The sequence below is a fragment of the Microtus oregoni genome, unplaced genomic scaffold, assembly GCF_018167655.1.
Source record: "Microtus oregoni isolate MIOR12 unplaced genomic scaffold, Mior012 000002F_ref0000024, whole genome shotgun sequence".
Taxonomy (NCBI): Eukaryota; Metazoa; Chordata; class Mammalia; order Rodentia; family Cricetidae; genus Microtus; species Microtus oregoni.
Genome location: NW_024543061.1, coordinates 12,957,891 through 12,972,408, shown reverse-complemented (window position 1 = coordinate 12,972,408; position 14,518 = coordinate 12,957,891). Strand labels below are relative to the sequence as shown.

At 40.9% G+C, this 14,518-nt stretch overlaps 1 protein-coding gene across 3 annotated transcripts in view; it reads left to right on the top strand.

Annotated features, from left to right (window-relative positions):
* The first annotated feature begins 1,454 nt into the window (after positions 1-1,454).
* The window catches only part of Kdm3a (lysine demethylase 3A), a 42,661-nt gene continuing 29,597 nt past the window's right edge, over positions 1,455-14,518 (top strand). Inside the window, exons 1-5 of one of the 3 annotated variants that reach the window (XM_041639943.1) lie at positions 1,455-1,562; positions 2,083-2,298; positions 9,345-9,500; positions 10,767-10,877; positions 14,212-14,314. In XM_041639943.1, the coding sequence (XP_041495877.1) occupies positions 2,113-2,298; positions 9,345-9,500; positions 10,767-10,877; positions 14,212-14,314 (556 nt within the window). In that variant the 5' untranslated portion in view covers positions 1,455-1,562; positions 2,083-2,112. Of the gene's footprint in view, positions 1,563-1,687; positions 1,858-2,082; positions 2,299-9,344; positions 9,501-10,766; positions 10,878-14,211; positions 14,315-14,518 lie in introns of those variants that run through there. The other 2 variants (XM_041639947.1, XM_041639939.1) reach the window with 2 other exon arrangements.

Genomic DNA, 14,518 nt, shown 5'->3' with positions numbered 1-14,518 from the left:
AGTTTTCTTGGGTCAACACTCATTTTTTTTTATAATACTAAGTACCTTTCTGTGCTTATGAATAAAGTTAACCCATTTATATTTATTGTAAAGATAAATGGACTTATTCTAGACATTTTTTTTTTTACCATACTTTCTTCTTCTTTCTTTTGTTTTTCTTGTTCCTATTTCCGTCTTCTGTTGAAGTGGGCAGGTTTCTTCATTCCATTTTCCATCTCTTTATGGTCTGCATATTATAAATTCAACTCAATTCTTTAGCAATATTCAAGTTTTAACTTTCTAATGTCATATATTCAGACCAAATATATTTCAAAATGAACATGATACTAATTTGCGTTATATATTCATTCCTCAATCCATTTTTGAACTTTGTCTGATGTCCCATTTTCACATTTGTAAAACAGGCAATTTCCATCCATTTTATGTTAAGGTTTAAATGTGATGCTGGGTCAAGCACCAGGCTTCATGAAGAAGTCTCCAACTATTTATTCCCTTTCTTCATTCAACCAATAATTTTCTGGTACAAACCACATAATCTTTTCTCTCCTTTGTCCTCCAAAGTCACCTTCTCTTCCATTATCACTTTTATCATCAACTCCATCCACTTTTTCAGCTTCTTTGTTAAGTCTCAGAACAACTTTTATCCACTTTGCATTAAAAAAATCCATCCCACATAGTATTTAATAGATTGTTTGCCTCCAGATTTAATGAGCATCATTTTCCAGGAACTCCATTCCTTTCTTCACTTAGCCTTCAAAATGGCGGCCCTAGGCATGCACGACCGGCACCACGTGCGCCTGCGCCTCCAGCGGCCATTTCACCCAGCAGCCCAAGCTCCAGAGCCCGCCCCTGCCAGCGCCTGCGCACGAGCCTCCGGAGCCTAGTGGCTCCTCCCCCTAGCTGCGTACGCCTGAAACCGCACGTCCCAGTACCGTCCCTCCCCCGCGGGCTGTGGACCGCCCCCGCCCCTTTCCCGTGAGATTCTTCCGCCTCTGGGAAGGTCCATCTTCGCTCGACAGCCTACGCTTCGAGTGCAGTCCAATCAGCGCTCCCGGTCCAGGGTCTCCCCGTTCAGTCTTATCTGTGAGCCTGTGCGATTTCCTGCCTGGCTTCAAAGTCGATAACCGATTCGGCGGGACTTTTTTGCGTAGCGCGAGGCAACAAATGGAAGAATGGAGCAGCGGCGGAAGGATCTGCCGACTGCGTCCTGCGCCCTCTAATGGGGGTCGGCTTCGAGTCGGAGGGGGGGGAAGGGAGGAGGCAGCCAAGGAATTGTTTTTTTTTCCTCGCCCCGCCCTCTTCAGGATAGCCAATAGAAACAGACAGTTTCTTCAGATGCCCCGCCCAGCCCCCGAAGCTCAGCCAATGAACGGTGGCAGCGGCTCTGAGGGGGCGGGTCCGGTAGGCTGTGCGTGTCTTGTGAGAGAGAGCTCTTGAACCAAGTCAGAGCTGGAGTCGGCTGGGCGGCAGGGCTCTCTTGCTGCCGTCGCGGTTGACTCAGGGAGGCGGGAGGCGGGGTAAGCGCACCGCGGGCCTCGGCTGCGGGAGACCGAGAGAGAAAGGTGAAGAGTCCGTGCGGGCGGTCGCCGCGTCTCCTCGGTTCACGGCGCAGGCGGGGCGGGGGTGCGCCCGAGTCGGCGGCCCGGAAGCGGGGGGCGGGGGCGCGGCAAGTGTCGAGTCGCAAGCTTAGTCCACGGCGGCTCCGCGGCCGCCCGGGGCGGGGACCGGCCGCTGGGACGGGCCCTCTGCACTCGGGGAGCCTTTTCTTTGCCGGGGCAAGGGGACGAACACTTAGGAAAAAGCACCGGCGCTGCGGCTCCGTCGTCCTCCCTCTCGCTCAGCGTCCTGCTTTGAAAGGTTTGGAAAAAGCGAAAGTTGGTGGGGTGAGAGGGTCACGCGGCACTCGGGCCGGTGCTTGCGGCCGGGGAGGGCTGGAAGGGGGTGGGGAGGCGCGGGTGGCAGCTTGGAGTATGGGGTCCACCTGCGGGGGTGTCACTCCACCGGTCCGGGTCGGCGCTTCTTCTTCGGGCCGCCTCCGACTTCGGCCGCCCCCATCGAAATTTGTTTTTGTGCCTTTTGCAGGGAGGAGCCCTTCCTGCTGGCGTGGAAACCATGGTGCTCACGCTCGGAGAAAGTTGGCCAGTATTGGTGGGGAAGCGATTCCTTAGTTTGTCCGCAGCCGAAGGCAGCGAAGGCGGCCACGACAGCTGGGACTTGGAGCGAGTCGCGGAGTGGCCCTGGCAGTCTGGGACCATTCGAGCTGTTTCCCACATTGACGTTACCAAGAAAGATCTGAAGGTAAAAAACCAAAAACAAAACACAAACCCCCCAAACAAACAAAAAACCCATCTCCTGGGACTGGGCAGTCGGAGGGTTTTCAGTTACCTTGGTAACGCGGCAGTCAAGCTCCCCTCCCTCCCTTTTTTGAAATGGGCCACTAGAAAGTTGGCATGTGATCTAAAGGTGCAGAAATCTAGACATTGAAAGTCTTTGAAATGGTTTGTAGCGTCAAGGTGTGTTTGGCTTAGAGCTCCAGCTGCCTGAGATTAATAATGGGCTTAGGATTGTTCAGACATGCTTCATTAATGCAGGCGCTGGGTCCCACTAGGACTCTCTGATTATGCCCCCAACGGGAGGAGTGTTGTTTATTAGCAATAGGTTAGAGAAGTGGATGACATTTATTGAGGGCTAGCTTGGAAGTGCTTTCAAAATAGACGATTGGAGTTGGGAGTGTTGCTCTTTATTTCTTCACTCAACTTTTTGAACTTTACAACTTGGAAATGAAGTATGAATGTAGAGGGCGGAGCTTAGTTCCGTTCAGCTTGTTGAGGTGGGTATTTTGCTGGTGTGTGGTTAATGAGGCCGGAGTGAGTTCCTGTTGTCAGAGAGGCTGGGTTGGTTTGGGTATGACCATATATGGATGCCTTGGGTGGAGCAGTCCCATACAGGGTGTTTGGGAAGAATGCCTTCAGAAATACTACATGTGGGTGTTTGGGAGGAAGGAGAGAAAGGGAACTGATGTGACCAGTGAACATATTTTTGATGTTAATGAAAACTGGAAGCCTTCAGTTCGTTCTTTTGCAAGGATGAATTCTGCTCTCTGATACAAGTATTGGAAAGATAGTCTGGAAACAAGCAGTAAGGAAGCCATTGTGTCATCAAAGACTCCCTTGTGCAAAAAACATCCGAGAAAAAAAATTCCTAACAGACTCCTAAGTGGTGATAACTTGGAGCTTGTCAGGACAGAAGACAGTTCTACCCTGAGTAATGTACGTGCGTTGGGATCTTTGCTTCTGGAAAGCTACTCAAAGGATGCAAGTTTTAGCTGTTGTCAGTTGAATGTTGATTTCTGAAACACGTCAGTGGAACACAGACTTGACAGTGCATGCCTATACTGTTGTGGGTCTTAAGAGGATTGTTGGAAAAGGATATTTGGTTATGTATTGACAGAGTTTTTACCATGTGCCCTGTATTCATGTTGCAAGGGAAGAGTAACCACTGGACATTCAACCACGCTCCAAGCATCATTGTGATCACTAACAGCTACACTCTTTTTTTTTTTTTTAATTCCCGTACTTTGGGCTACAAAGGACTGTTGTTCCCATTTTACAGATAAAGATCTTATGCCTAAAGAAGACTAAATTTATTAGCCTGTGGGCCTCTTAGTTAGGAATGAATACAGCCTGTATTCTAACTCAGGACCTTTTCCTGCAGAGGCTTCTGGCATAACCATCATACTGCCCATCAGAGACTGGAGCCACAGTGCTGCTGCTGCTGCTGCTGTTTTTCTTCTAATCCCACTCATTCCACCAAGTCTGGTTTTAGAGATAGTAAATTGTGTGGGAATGACCAGTCTGTTTGCTCTTGGGTAGTAACCACTGCATAAAGTGGGCGGTGTACCAAACTTCAATCATGGTTGTTGTGGTTTATTCACCTGACAAGTTAAAAAAAAAAAAAAGCTAAAAAAACCCCTCTAATACCTGTTTTTTTTGTTTGTTTGTTTGTTTTGTTTTTTTATTTTATCTGATCTAAATGGGAGCAGTATTTAAGCTTTGTAGTCCTTAGTTCTTGGGAAGGTGACAGGAGGCTAGGTATTTCCTTCTGTAATTAATGACCTGTTGGATTACACATGCAATGTAAAATATGTAAAATGTCCTTAACATGTTTTCATCTCCATATCCCCTCTCCCCCAAGCCTTTGAGGAGGTGATAGTTTCACTTTCAGAGAACTCTTTGGTCCAAGCTGACATAACTAGCCACTATATGATGGTGGGAACATTTGAATCCATGTTTCCCAGTGTGTAATTTTGGATTTCAGCTCAAGAAAATTTTTGTTATGAAGGATTTTGCCTTACTGCAAATTTTTGTAACTCAGTTCTTGTGTAGGTACAAATCTGCTTTATTTTCCAAACATTTATTACTCTGTTCCCTAGTTGAGTAGTAACAGTAATTAAGTTTAGGGGGGCATATTGTATTTAACAGAAATGTGTCTTAAAACTCTAGAATCAAGTTATGCTTTGTGAGACTAAAGCAAGAAATAAGACCATGTTTACATTTGGGCTTAGGGGCATTGAGGGTGGCGGAGTGACTAGGCTAAATTCAAGGGAATTTCAAGTTGTATGCAACTGCAACTGTCCATTTATTGTTAGTCCACATGTTAGCCTTCCTAGACTTGCAATTGGATGAATGATAACAAGATGAATGCTGCTTAACATTGTTTCACCTAGAAAAAGACTTTGTAACAAAGTGATTTTAAAGATTAGAAAAGCTATATATATAGCAGTGGATTCTGAAAAAGTTAAAGTGAATCATTTATTGTCAGATGGTTATTATGTGGCAAGTGCCATTTTGAACCCTTATAAATATTCTGTTTAGGAAGATACTTTTTTTTAATACAGAAAATTGAGATTTACAGAAGTTAAATAACTTTGTCACTCTTCTGCAGACCTCAGGCAGTGCCTTTAATATTCAGATAGAATGGGGTTAGTGTTCTTTATTTATGTGTGTCTTTGTGTCTTAACACCTGGAGCTTTGCTTAGCAGTTAGTGTGTTCAAATACTTGAATGAATAAACGAAGGATTACAAGACCATTTCCTTTACTATGGGGAAATATGGAAATCATTTACTGATGAGGCCGTGGCCATTTCCTAGTTTCAGGACTTGTTTTACCTTGCCCAAGTGTTTCTACTAGAGGGTGAAGGGTACATATGCGTGTTTAGAATGCCCTCTACACCCACCTTGCCTGTGTAGGTCTTTAGCTTTCTTTGGGTCTGCTATTTCTTGAGTTTCCTACCCCCTCCTTTGGTTGTCTTTAACAGATACATAGTTTTTATTTCCTGTGTAGGTCATTTCTTAAAACTGTCAGCAATTAGATTCTTTGGTTGGTGCCTAGTCTCTGTCCTTCCCTACCACTTGAACTGGAAAATTGTGGATCCACTGCCACTGAAGCTATGTAAAATTAGAAACTCATACCACAGTGTAATAAACACTGTTTACCTCTTAAATTTGGATGTCAGGTTGTAGGATCTTCAAGTAGCATTGCACACACATATACACACACATTGAATTGTTTTTTAATTTATGGGTTAGTGAAAGTACTAGTGCTCTGAATCGTTGTATAAGCAAACACTTCTGCTCTAGCCATACCATCCTGCTGTAGACACATTTTCCCTGGCATTTCCAATGGTTTTATGATTAGATACTCAGGTGAGATGAGTTTAAAGCCAAAATTGTAGGTTTGGAGAATAGCTTGATATGATGTAGCATAAAGATTACTGTTGGGGGAAAAGTTACTTGAAATAATTTGAACTATCCAACATATGATCAAGATTTGATAGACTAATAGGTACCACTTATATACTCTATTAAAAGAAAAGCAAACTTTGAAAGTATAGGTAGTGAACCATAGTTAATTAAGCATAAGTAGTATCTCTTTGTATGCCCACGGAAAGAACAATGGGAACCAGGCAGATTGATCAGCACATAGAGTTGTCTTTGGTACTCTGTCATGCAGTTGTTACTAGAGTTGTCTTTGAATATGAGTATCTTCTGACAGAAATATTGGCAGGTGATTATCTTGAGAGGAGTGCTCTTAATTTTGTTAATTTGAGACAGGTTCCATGTATCTGAGGAAGACCTGATCTCGTGATCCTCCGGCTTTGCCTCACTCTGCCTTACCTAACTCAGGACCTCAGGTGTGCTAGGCAAGTGTCCGCACTGAGCAACAGCCCTGGCTTTTAAAAGACACATGATTTTAATAGGAAACTGAAAGATGGTGGGGAGATTACAGAATGTGTTGTGTATGAGTCATTTGTTTTTAAGCCAAAGCTAATAAGAATTTTAGCCAAACACAATCTGATACTTGAAAGTCACGTAGATGTGTCCAACCTTTGGCATGTGCCCCAGGGTAGCTATAAATGCAGCCCAACAAAAAATTGTATACTTAAAATATTAGAGTTTTTTGTTCTTTTTAAAAAATGATTGTATAGCTTTTGGAATTACACTTTGTAGATGGTAGTGTCATCTACAAAGTTGATGAAAGTTGGACAGTTTTCAATAGCTAAGCTTTTTTTTTCTCTCAAATTTGAGACTTCTCGTCCAATTTTTAAATTAGTTATCTTAAGCTTCAAATAGTGAATGGATAATAATTGTGATTGTTACTTAAGTTTTGGGAATCTACTTAGTATCTTAAAGGAAATCCTTCACCTATTGTGAATACAGCCAGATACAACGTAATCATGTTGTCAACTTTGCCAGTCCTAATATGTGATCTAGCAGTGAGAGTTACCATGAAGTCTTAAGATGGCAGAGTGGCACATAACTTTAATCCCGCCACTTGGGAGGCAGAGGCAGGCAGATCTCTTGAGTTAAAGGCTATTCTGGTCTGTACAGTCAAATAATAGACAAGCTAGGGCTATATAAGACCCTATCTCGAGAAAATAAAAGGAATGCTTCATAATTATTTTTAAATCTAAATCCAGTGAAAGGTAGATGTTACTATTTTTATTTTGAAATTAGTAAAATAATAATCAAAGGATTAAATTTAGGGTTTAGACTTTTTAACCAGTGTATTTCTTTCTTTTGAGTGTGTGTTGTGTGCAGGTCTGTATGCATGTCTGTAGACCAGAGGTTGATGCTGAGTGTCTCATTACTTTCCACTTACTCTTCGAGATAGGGTCTCACTGAGCCTGGAACTTGCTGACTGTGCAAGACTGATCAGACCCCCAGCTCTCCATCTCCTGTTCACAGCACTGGAATGACAGGCAGATGCTGCCATGCTGAGCTTTTTGTGCATACGACGAATATGAAATGGGGTCCTCATGCTGTACATCAGACTTCTCTACTTCTCTATTATCACATCATACAAAGTGATGGGTTCTTAGCTGGGGTTCAGGTTAGTTGCTTCCTTAGCTTTTTTAGGTTGATTTTGTTGGCGTAAAATCATTTTAATAAAGCTTTGGAGCTGGGGTTCAAGCCCATATCTCTAATTCTGTACTTTTGTTTATGGTTATTCCTTTTATTCCAAATTTCTAATACTTAGTAAAACTGTCCCTGAAAACTGGGCTAGGCTTAAGACTGATGCGTACAGATTCTCTGCCTAGAAAACAGGAACATGGTGATCTTTGAACATGAAACTGGTGTTAAAAGTTGTGTGCCACTGTTTGGGTGCTGGGAACCAAACCCAAGTCCCCTGTAAGAACAAGAAGCCCTCTTAGCTGCTGAGCCATCTCTTGCTGGCCTCAGTAGTTTTAAAAAGTATTGTGTAGACCAGGAAGGTTTAGGATTGGCATTACCAACATTGAGCTGGAAGCCCATCACCTTTTAAGTAGATAACAGAAACAAGAGCCAGTTTAGAGAGGAATTGTTGATTTATTCATTTTTGATAATTTGGTTAATGATTAGAAATTGTGCGCCAAGGATATATGGTGCTACATAGAAGCAGACACAGACTGACCCATTAGACTTCATGTGTCAGTCTTCCACAGATAGCACTGTGCATGCGTTAGGAAGGAAAAGTAGATGTTTTCATTCCATCTAGGAGATGTTGACTCTGATAAGGGAAAATGTCTTCAAGGAAAGGATTCTCTAGTTTCTAGCAGATGAGCTAGTAATCCTCACTGCTGAGGAGGAGTAGGAGTCATGAGCAGACTCCATAGATAAAACAGTGATTAATCCTTGAAACTCAAAATGAGGGGCTGGTTTGTAGGAGGAATTTTAAATAAAAATAATTGATTCTTTTGCGTTGGATATTAAGTGATTATTTTTTGAAATCTGCTAAAAAAGATTAAATATATAGAATAAAAGACTTAAATACTTTTTTTGTTGTTGTTTTGTGTTTTTTTGGTATTTTGTTGTTGTTGTTTTTGTTTTGTTTTTTTGAGACAGGGTTTCTCTGTATAGTTTTGGAGCCTGTCTTGGAGTTTCCTCTGTAGACCTTGAACTCAGAGAAACACTGTCTCTGCCTTGTGAGTGCTGAGATTAAAGGTGTATGCCACCACCGCCCGGCTCAATATGGGATTTTTTTTTTAGCAGATTTATATAATTTAAGTTTTTGTGATTAATTCCTGACTCAGGGAATTATAGAGATCTGCTTTGGGATTGTGGTGGGTTTTTTAATTTTTTTTGGTACATGTGTGTTTTTTTTGTTGTTGTTGCTTTTTGGTTTTTGTTTTGTTTTGTTTTGCTTGTAGGTTTTGTTTTGTCATAATTTTAATTTAAGTAACTGTATTGGCTGTGGCTGTAGCTCAGTAATGGAGCACTTGCCTGGGTTCTTCCTCAGCACTGAAAATCAGATAACAGCAGACCTTTAGAGCCGCGTCTATGTTTCTTTATGGAGTAAAGAAATTAGTTTTAGACTTCTAACTCTGAGGTGAATTTTCCATGTTAGTTGGAAGGGATGTTGAAGAGAAGCTTTGTGCTAAGTTCTTCTGATACTGGGGAACTCTAAAGGTGGGTTGTGGTAGTGGAAGAGTCATTTTAAACATTCTCTTCATATTAACAGGGAGGTACAGTGCAGTAGAATAAATACAGGGGTTTCAGATTCCTTCTAGCTCTCTAAAGGTCACACTTTGACTAGCATGTTTAAAGCCCTTCTAGTTCAGAGTTCTTTGAGTTGTGGGATTTCCAGAGGTCATCTTGAGGGTATTGACCCTAAGTGCTCTCTATACTTGTGTATCCTGGGAGCTAGAGCTTGGTCCATGTGTGAGTACCTATGATTACCTTTCATATTGTATAGTCTGTGAAGTGGGGATAGCATATGCCCAGTAGAAAAATCATGCTTACAAGTAGGATAATGATAGCATAAAACTTCAGCATTTATAATTGAGTTTGCTTTATTGTGTTTAGGTGTGTGTGGAATTTGATGGAGAGTCTTGGAGGAAGAGAAGATGGGTAGACGTCTACAACCTTCTGAGGAGAGCTTTTTTAGTAGAACATAACTTGGTTCTGGCGGAACGAAAATCACCTGAAATTCCTGAACGAGTTATTCAATGGCCTGCAATAGTGAGTAAAACTTATGTTTTGTTGAGCTGACAAGTAGAGAACATTTAATCCATTTTGGGTGAAACAAGGGGAATAAAATGCCCTTTTGACCTTCAGGGAGACAAGTATCGTGTGTGACAAGGTGGAAGAGTTAAAAGAGCACTCAGGGTTTTCTGCCTACCCTGACAGGAGCTTTGTGGCTCTAGGCAGGTCCCATGACTTTTTAGGGCCTCACTTTCTTCACTTAGAAGTAGAGATGGAGGTAATGTCAAGGTCACAAGTTAGAAAGTAACAGACATGCATTCACACAGATCCCTTGGTTTGGCTAGATGGTCAGCTCTTGAAGAAATCTGGAGTTTGCTGCTGGCTTTAGAGAAGTATGGCAGGTGCGTTCTAACAGGCAGTGTTGACTGGACACTGTGGGCATTGATACAGAGGCCTGAGCTGGGAGGGGTGGGTAGAAGGACTCAGAATATGATGGGACTCCTTAAGTATTCTGTAAAACCAGGCTTTGCTCTACCCACATCATAAGTTTGGAGCAAAAATGCTCTACCTGGGTGTGGTGGTGCACGCCTTTAATCCCTGAACTTGGGATTCAGAGGCAGGCGGATCTCTGAGTTTGAGGTCTGCCTGGTCTACAGAATGAGTTCCAGGACAACCAGGGATATTAGACAGAGAACTCTCTCAAAAAAACAAAAACAAAAACAACAAAAAAGTGATAGGTGGATATGGAGAGGACAGGCCAGATTGTGTGTGATGACAACAAGCTGGAGCTGGAAGCAGGAGTCAGGTACGGAGAAGCTGGAGAAGCCGGGAAGCAGATGGAGAACTGCCATATTGTGCAGGCTGCTAGCAAAAGTCTATATTTTGTTTCTAATTGAAAAGCCACTGTAGATGGTTGAGCAATATGGGGTTGTAGTTGTATTCTGCCCTATGTATTTTTTTTCCAGCTGTTAAGAATTTTCTAAAAATATACCCAGTCTCTCAGGAAAATCAAGCCAAAAACATGTACACATTTTTTTCCATATAAGTTTTTGGGAACTCATGGATCTGTAGACTTGATTGTGTGTTAATAACTCCCAAATGTATATCTGGTTTACATTAAATTACTAGGTTTAAATAAATGTTGTAATCTGGTGGCAACACAAACGTTAGGAAATCCTTGCAGTAAATAAAAACTTAATGGCTTTGTCACGTTCTTCATGTGTGGAAAATTGCCAGTTCCTATTTCCAGAATGGCATTGATAGCAGTTAAAATGTCATAACAGTTTTTTGTTTTGCTTTTAGATGTACAAATCTCTAATAGACAAAGCTGGCTTGGGATCCATAACTTCCATTCGGTTCCTTGGAGATCAACAAAGTGTATTTGTTTCCAAAGACCTTTTGAAGCCTGTACAGGTAAATCTTTGGAATGGTATTTAACATACAAATAGAAGTTTTTTTAATGTGAGAAGTAAAACACTTATTCATTGCCCCTCATTCCGATACCTAATAGGGAAAAACTGACCAAAGTTAGTTGTTGTGTGGCATCTCTTAGTGTTAGCCTGTGGGTTTGTGCTGTTCTTTTAGAACTAAAAGGACAACAGTATCACATTGATGTGTAACGTGGTATGGAAAGAGGTAGGTGTGATATTTTAAAATTACTTTTTATATAAGGTGTACACATACGCAATCCTCATTCATGGCTTGTGAGTTTGCCTGTTCGCTCAAATACATTTATAATCCCCAATTGCTGTTTGTGCTGCATGGCTCTGCGGAGTCCTGCACAGAGCAACGTTTTCAGTTTTCTGAGACAAGCTCCAGCTGAAGTAACACAGGGAGGTTGTCTTCCGCCATTTTCAGCTTTGATAGTGGGAAGAAATTTCATTGTGCATCTTTTTTTTTTTTTTTTTTGAGACAGGGTTTCTCTGTGGTTTTGGTTCCTGCCCTGGAACTATCTCTTGTAGACCAGGCTGGCCTCAAACTCACAGAGATCCGCCTGCCTCTGCCTCCCGAGTGCTGGGATTAAAGGCGTGCGCCACCACCGCCCGGCTCATTGTGCATCTTAGTGATGATTTTTTTTTCCTGTTCCATTTGCTCCTGTCCCCTTCTTTGTTCTCTTTCTCTTTTTTCTTCCTTCTTTCCTTTCTTCCTTTCTTTTTTTAAAAAAATTATTATTTGAAGTGTCCATAAAAATGTTACAGTGCTGTCTAGTGTAAGAAAGTGGTAAAGAAAGAATTGTTGCATTAGATACCAAGTTTTTCTCAGCCATGAGGTTCAGGGTTAATGGAACAGTAATATATACTGAGACATTATCTTTGAACACATGTACACATAATATAAGATTGTTGCATATTGATCAGCTGATGAAAATGTGAACTAGAGGTTCACAAATGCCCATGTTTCTCCTTGGAGCAGTTGTTCCATGTTCCCTAGTTCAGTGTTCTTAGAGACTCTAGTCAGTTCTCATTATCAACAGTATCACTGTGTGTGCAGTCAGGTTGCAGAACTCGCACCTCTTCTCTACAACAATTAAGGTCTTGGATCTTGCTCATAGGTGATTGTTAAGTTTGTTAGAAGGGAGGGATCACTACCTTAAGAATAGTGTTGGCTTCATAATAACATTCATCTTTTAGATAACATTTTATTAAGCTTTACCAACACCCCTTTTCACTTCACTTTGTGATTTGGAGTCTCTTTTTCTGTATTATGTAGAGTTAACTAAACCTCTCCATTTGCTAACAGACATTTTGGAATCCATGTGGTCAACAGGATTGTTGAGCCTGTATTGGGAAGCCTGGAACACTGGCTTTCTCTCTACTCCTATCTCACTTCCTTGTCTTGGAAAACAAGTCTGATAATGCATGTACTGTATAGTGTTTTAAGTGCTGACATGGGAACATGCTTACTCCTGAGTTAGTTTCAGATGCAACTTATATGTGTGTTAGGGAAGTTCAAGGGATTTTCCTACTTTAAATGGAAGAAGGACTTGTCTATAGAAAGGATCAGGGAATTATTAGTGAAATAGATGTTTTACTTTCTGAGAGTAGTTTTTACTTCTGGGCACTGGGTTTTCAGAGTTTACATTTTTCATGTGTCCTAGCTTTTCAGTGAAAGTAGAATTCTTAGTTCTGCTCCTTAAGACTGAAAATTCTAGATTGAAGTTTTTTTTTCCCGCAGGAAAAACGCATGGTGGGTTGTCAGTGTGAATTTACTTATATAATGTTACTAGCAACATATAGTTAATTGAAGGGGATATAATATATGTATGCTATTTTTTTGCTAAAGAATAGTCAAAGTTTTATTTCTTCAGGGCACCATCTTCGTAGATAGGCATTTCTCTGTAACATCCCATGTTGGAGGCTGTTATTACCCTGTGGTCTGCTTGCTCTAAAGTAATATAGACTGCACCTGAAAACCCCTTTGACATATGCAGAAATTGGAATTGAAACTGTCTTGACATTGAATATGATAATCTGTGAGTAAGCAAAGGGTATCCGAACTCACTGACAGATTTCTTGGGCCCTAAAACTCCTAGATGACTAGAGTTGGTCTGTTTCATTAGTGAACCCTGTGTAGCCATCTTTGTTAACACATTATTTCATTTTGTAGTAGGAATTGGCGAATCATCTTAAAATATTTTTTCTGAAATTATAATAACAATAAGTGCATGAAATAAAAACACCTGCATCTGAGTGTTTGGTCGTTGACTTAGAGTATTTATGGAGCTTCTAGGTTTATCTGATGTTACCTGACTAAATAAATGCAGTTTTCTAGCATGGCCTCTTACTCTGAGACTAGTTGTTTCAAGCAGGAGACATGAGCGAGCCTCATCCAAGGCAGTACAGGGTAAGCCTCAAGGTTTGCTGCTGGAGGGCTTTTTGCCTAATACCTTTTTTCTTTGCTGTATTAGAAGTTGGGTTTGTCAAGTGATTCCTATTGACAGTTTCTGTATAAATTTATCATAACTGGTTATGCACACAAAACCAGGGAGCTGTGGAATAGTGCCAAGAATGGAGCTACTGCCAAGAACAGAGTGTCTTAGAACAAGCTTGTTCTGAAGTCTTAGGCTATTCATTCAGATTTTTCTGTTTGTCCCTTCACCTTTTATAACAAGAAATGCATCTGGAATACTATTAGATTAAATGAGTTTATGTGAAATAAATTGTTTGATAAAAACAGTAATTTCAATGAATTGACATTATGCATCTGTCTTGTGTGTTTTCCCACTTTTCCTGATCCTTAATAGGGTTTGGGATATAGAATATTTTTATTTGGTCAGTTTGATTTGTGTTTTATTCCTATAACCAAGATTATGTCATGTTGACTCCTAGTTTGCCTTTTGAAAATAAATTATTTTTATGTGTCTGTATGAGTGTATGCCATATGTATGGGTGCCCTTGAAGACCAGAAGAGAGCATTGGGTGACCTGGAGCTGGAGCTAACAGTCATCTGATGTGGGTGCTGGGAACCAAAATGGGTGCTCTGGAAGAGCAGACTAAGACTTCAGAACTCTTCCTGAACCATCTCTCCAGTCCAGCCCATAGTTCATTTCATGCTCCTGACTTGGGTGGTTTAATTTCAGTCTGCTGAATACTTTGATTGGTGGTTTTTGACCTGTTCAATTCACTGGAGTTGTAGTAGTTTACAATCAAATGATTAGTAGATATCATCTTAATTAATCTTACTGAACCAATTGAAAGATCCAACTCTTAACATTCATAAATAACTCTTGTGGTCTTTAATTTTACAGGATGTAAACGGTCTTCGGCTTTCTCTTGCTGATAATCAGATAGTCAGTAAAGAATTTCAAGCTTTGATTGTAAAACATTTGGATGAAAGCCATCTTTTACAAGGTGTGTAGATAATCTGTTGTTGATGGGTCATGAATTAGCCAATGATGGACCGATAAGAAGCTAGTATTTAGATTTTTCACTTACTCTTTATTGGAAGAAACATTTTTTTTGATGTTAGAAATTGGAAATTTCTTTTTAATTTGAAAATTTAAAAAAAGGCAAGTTTGTTGCTTTCTATATGTAGGAGGTGACCAATGGGTTTAT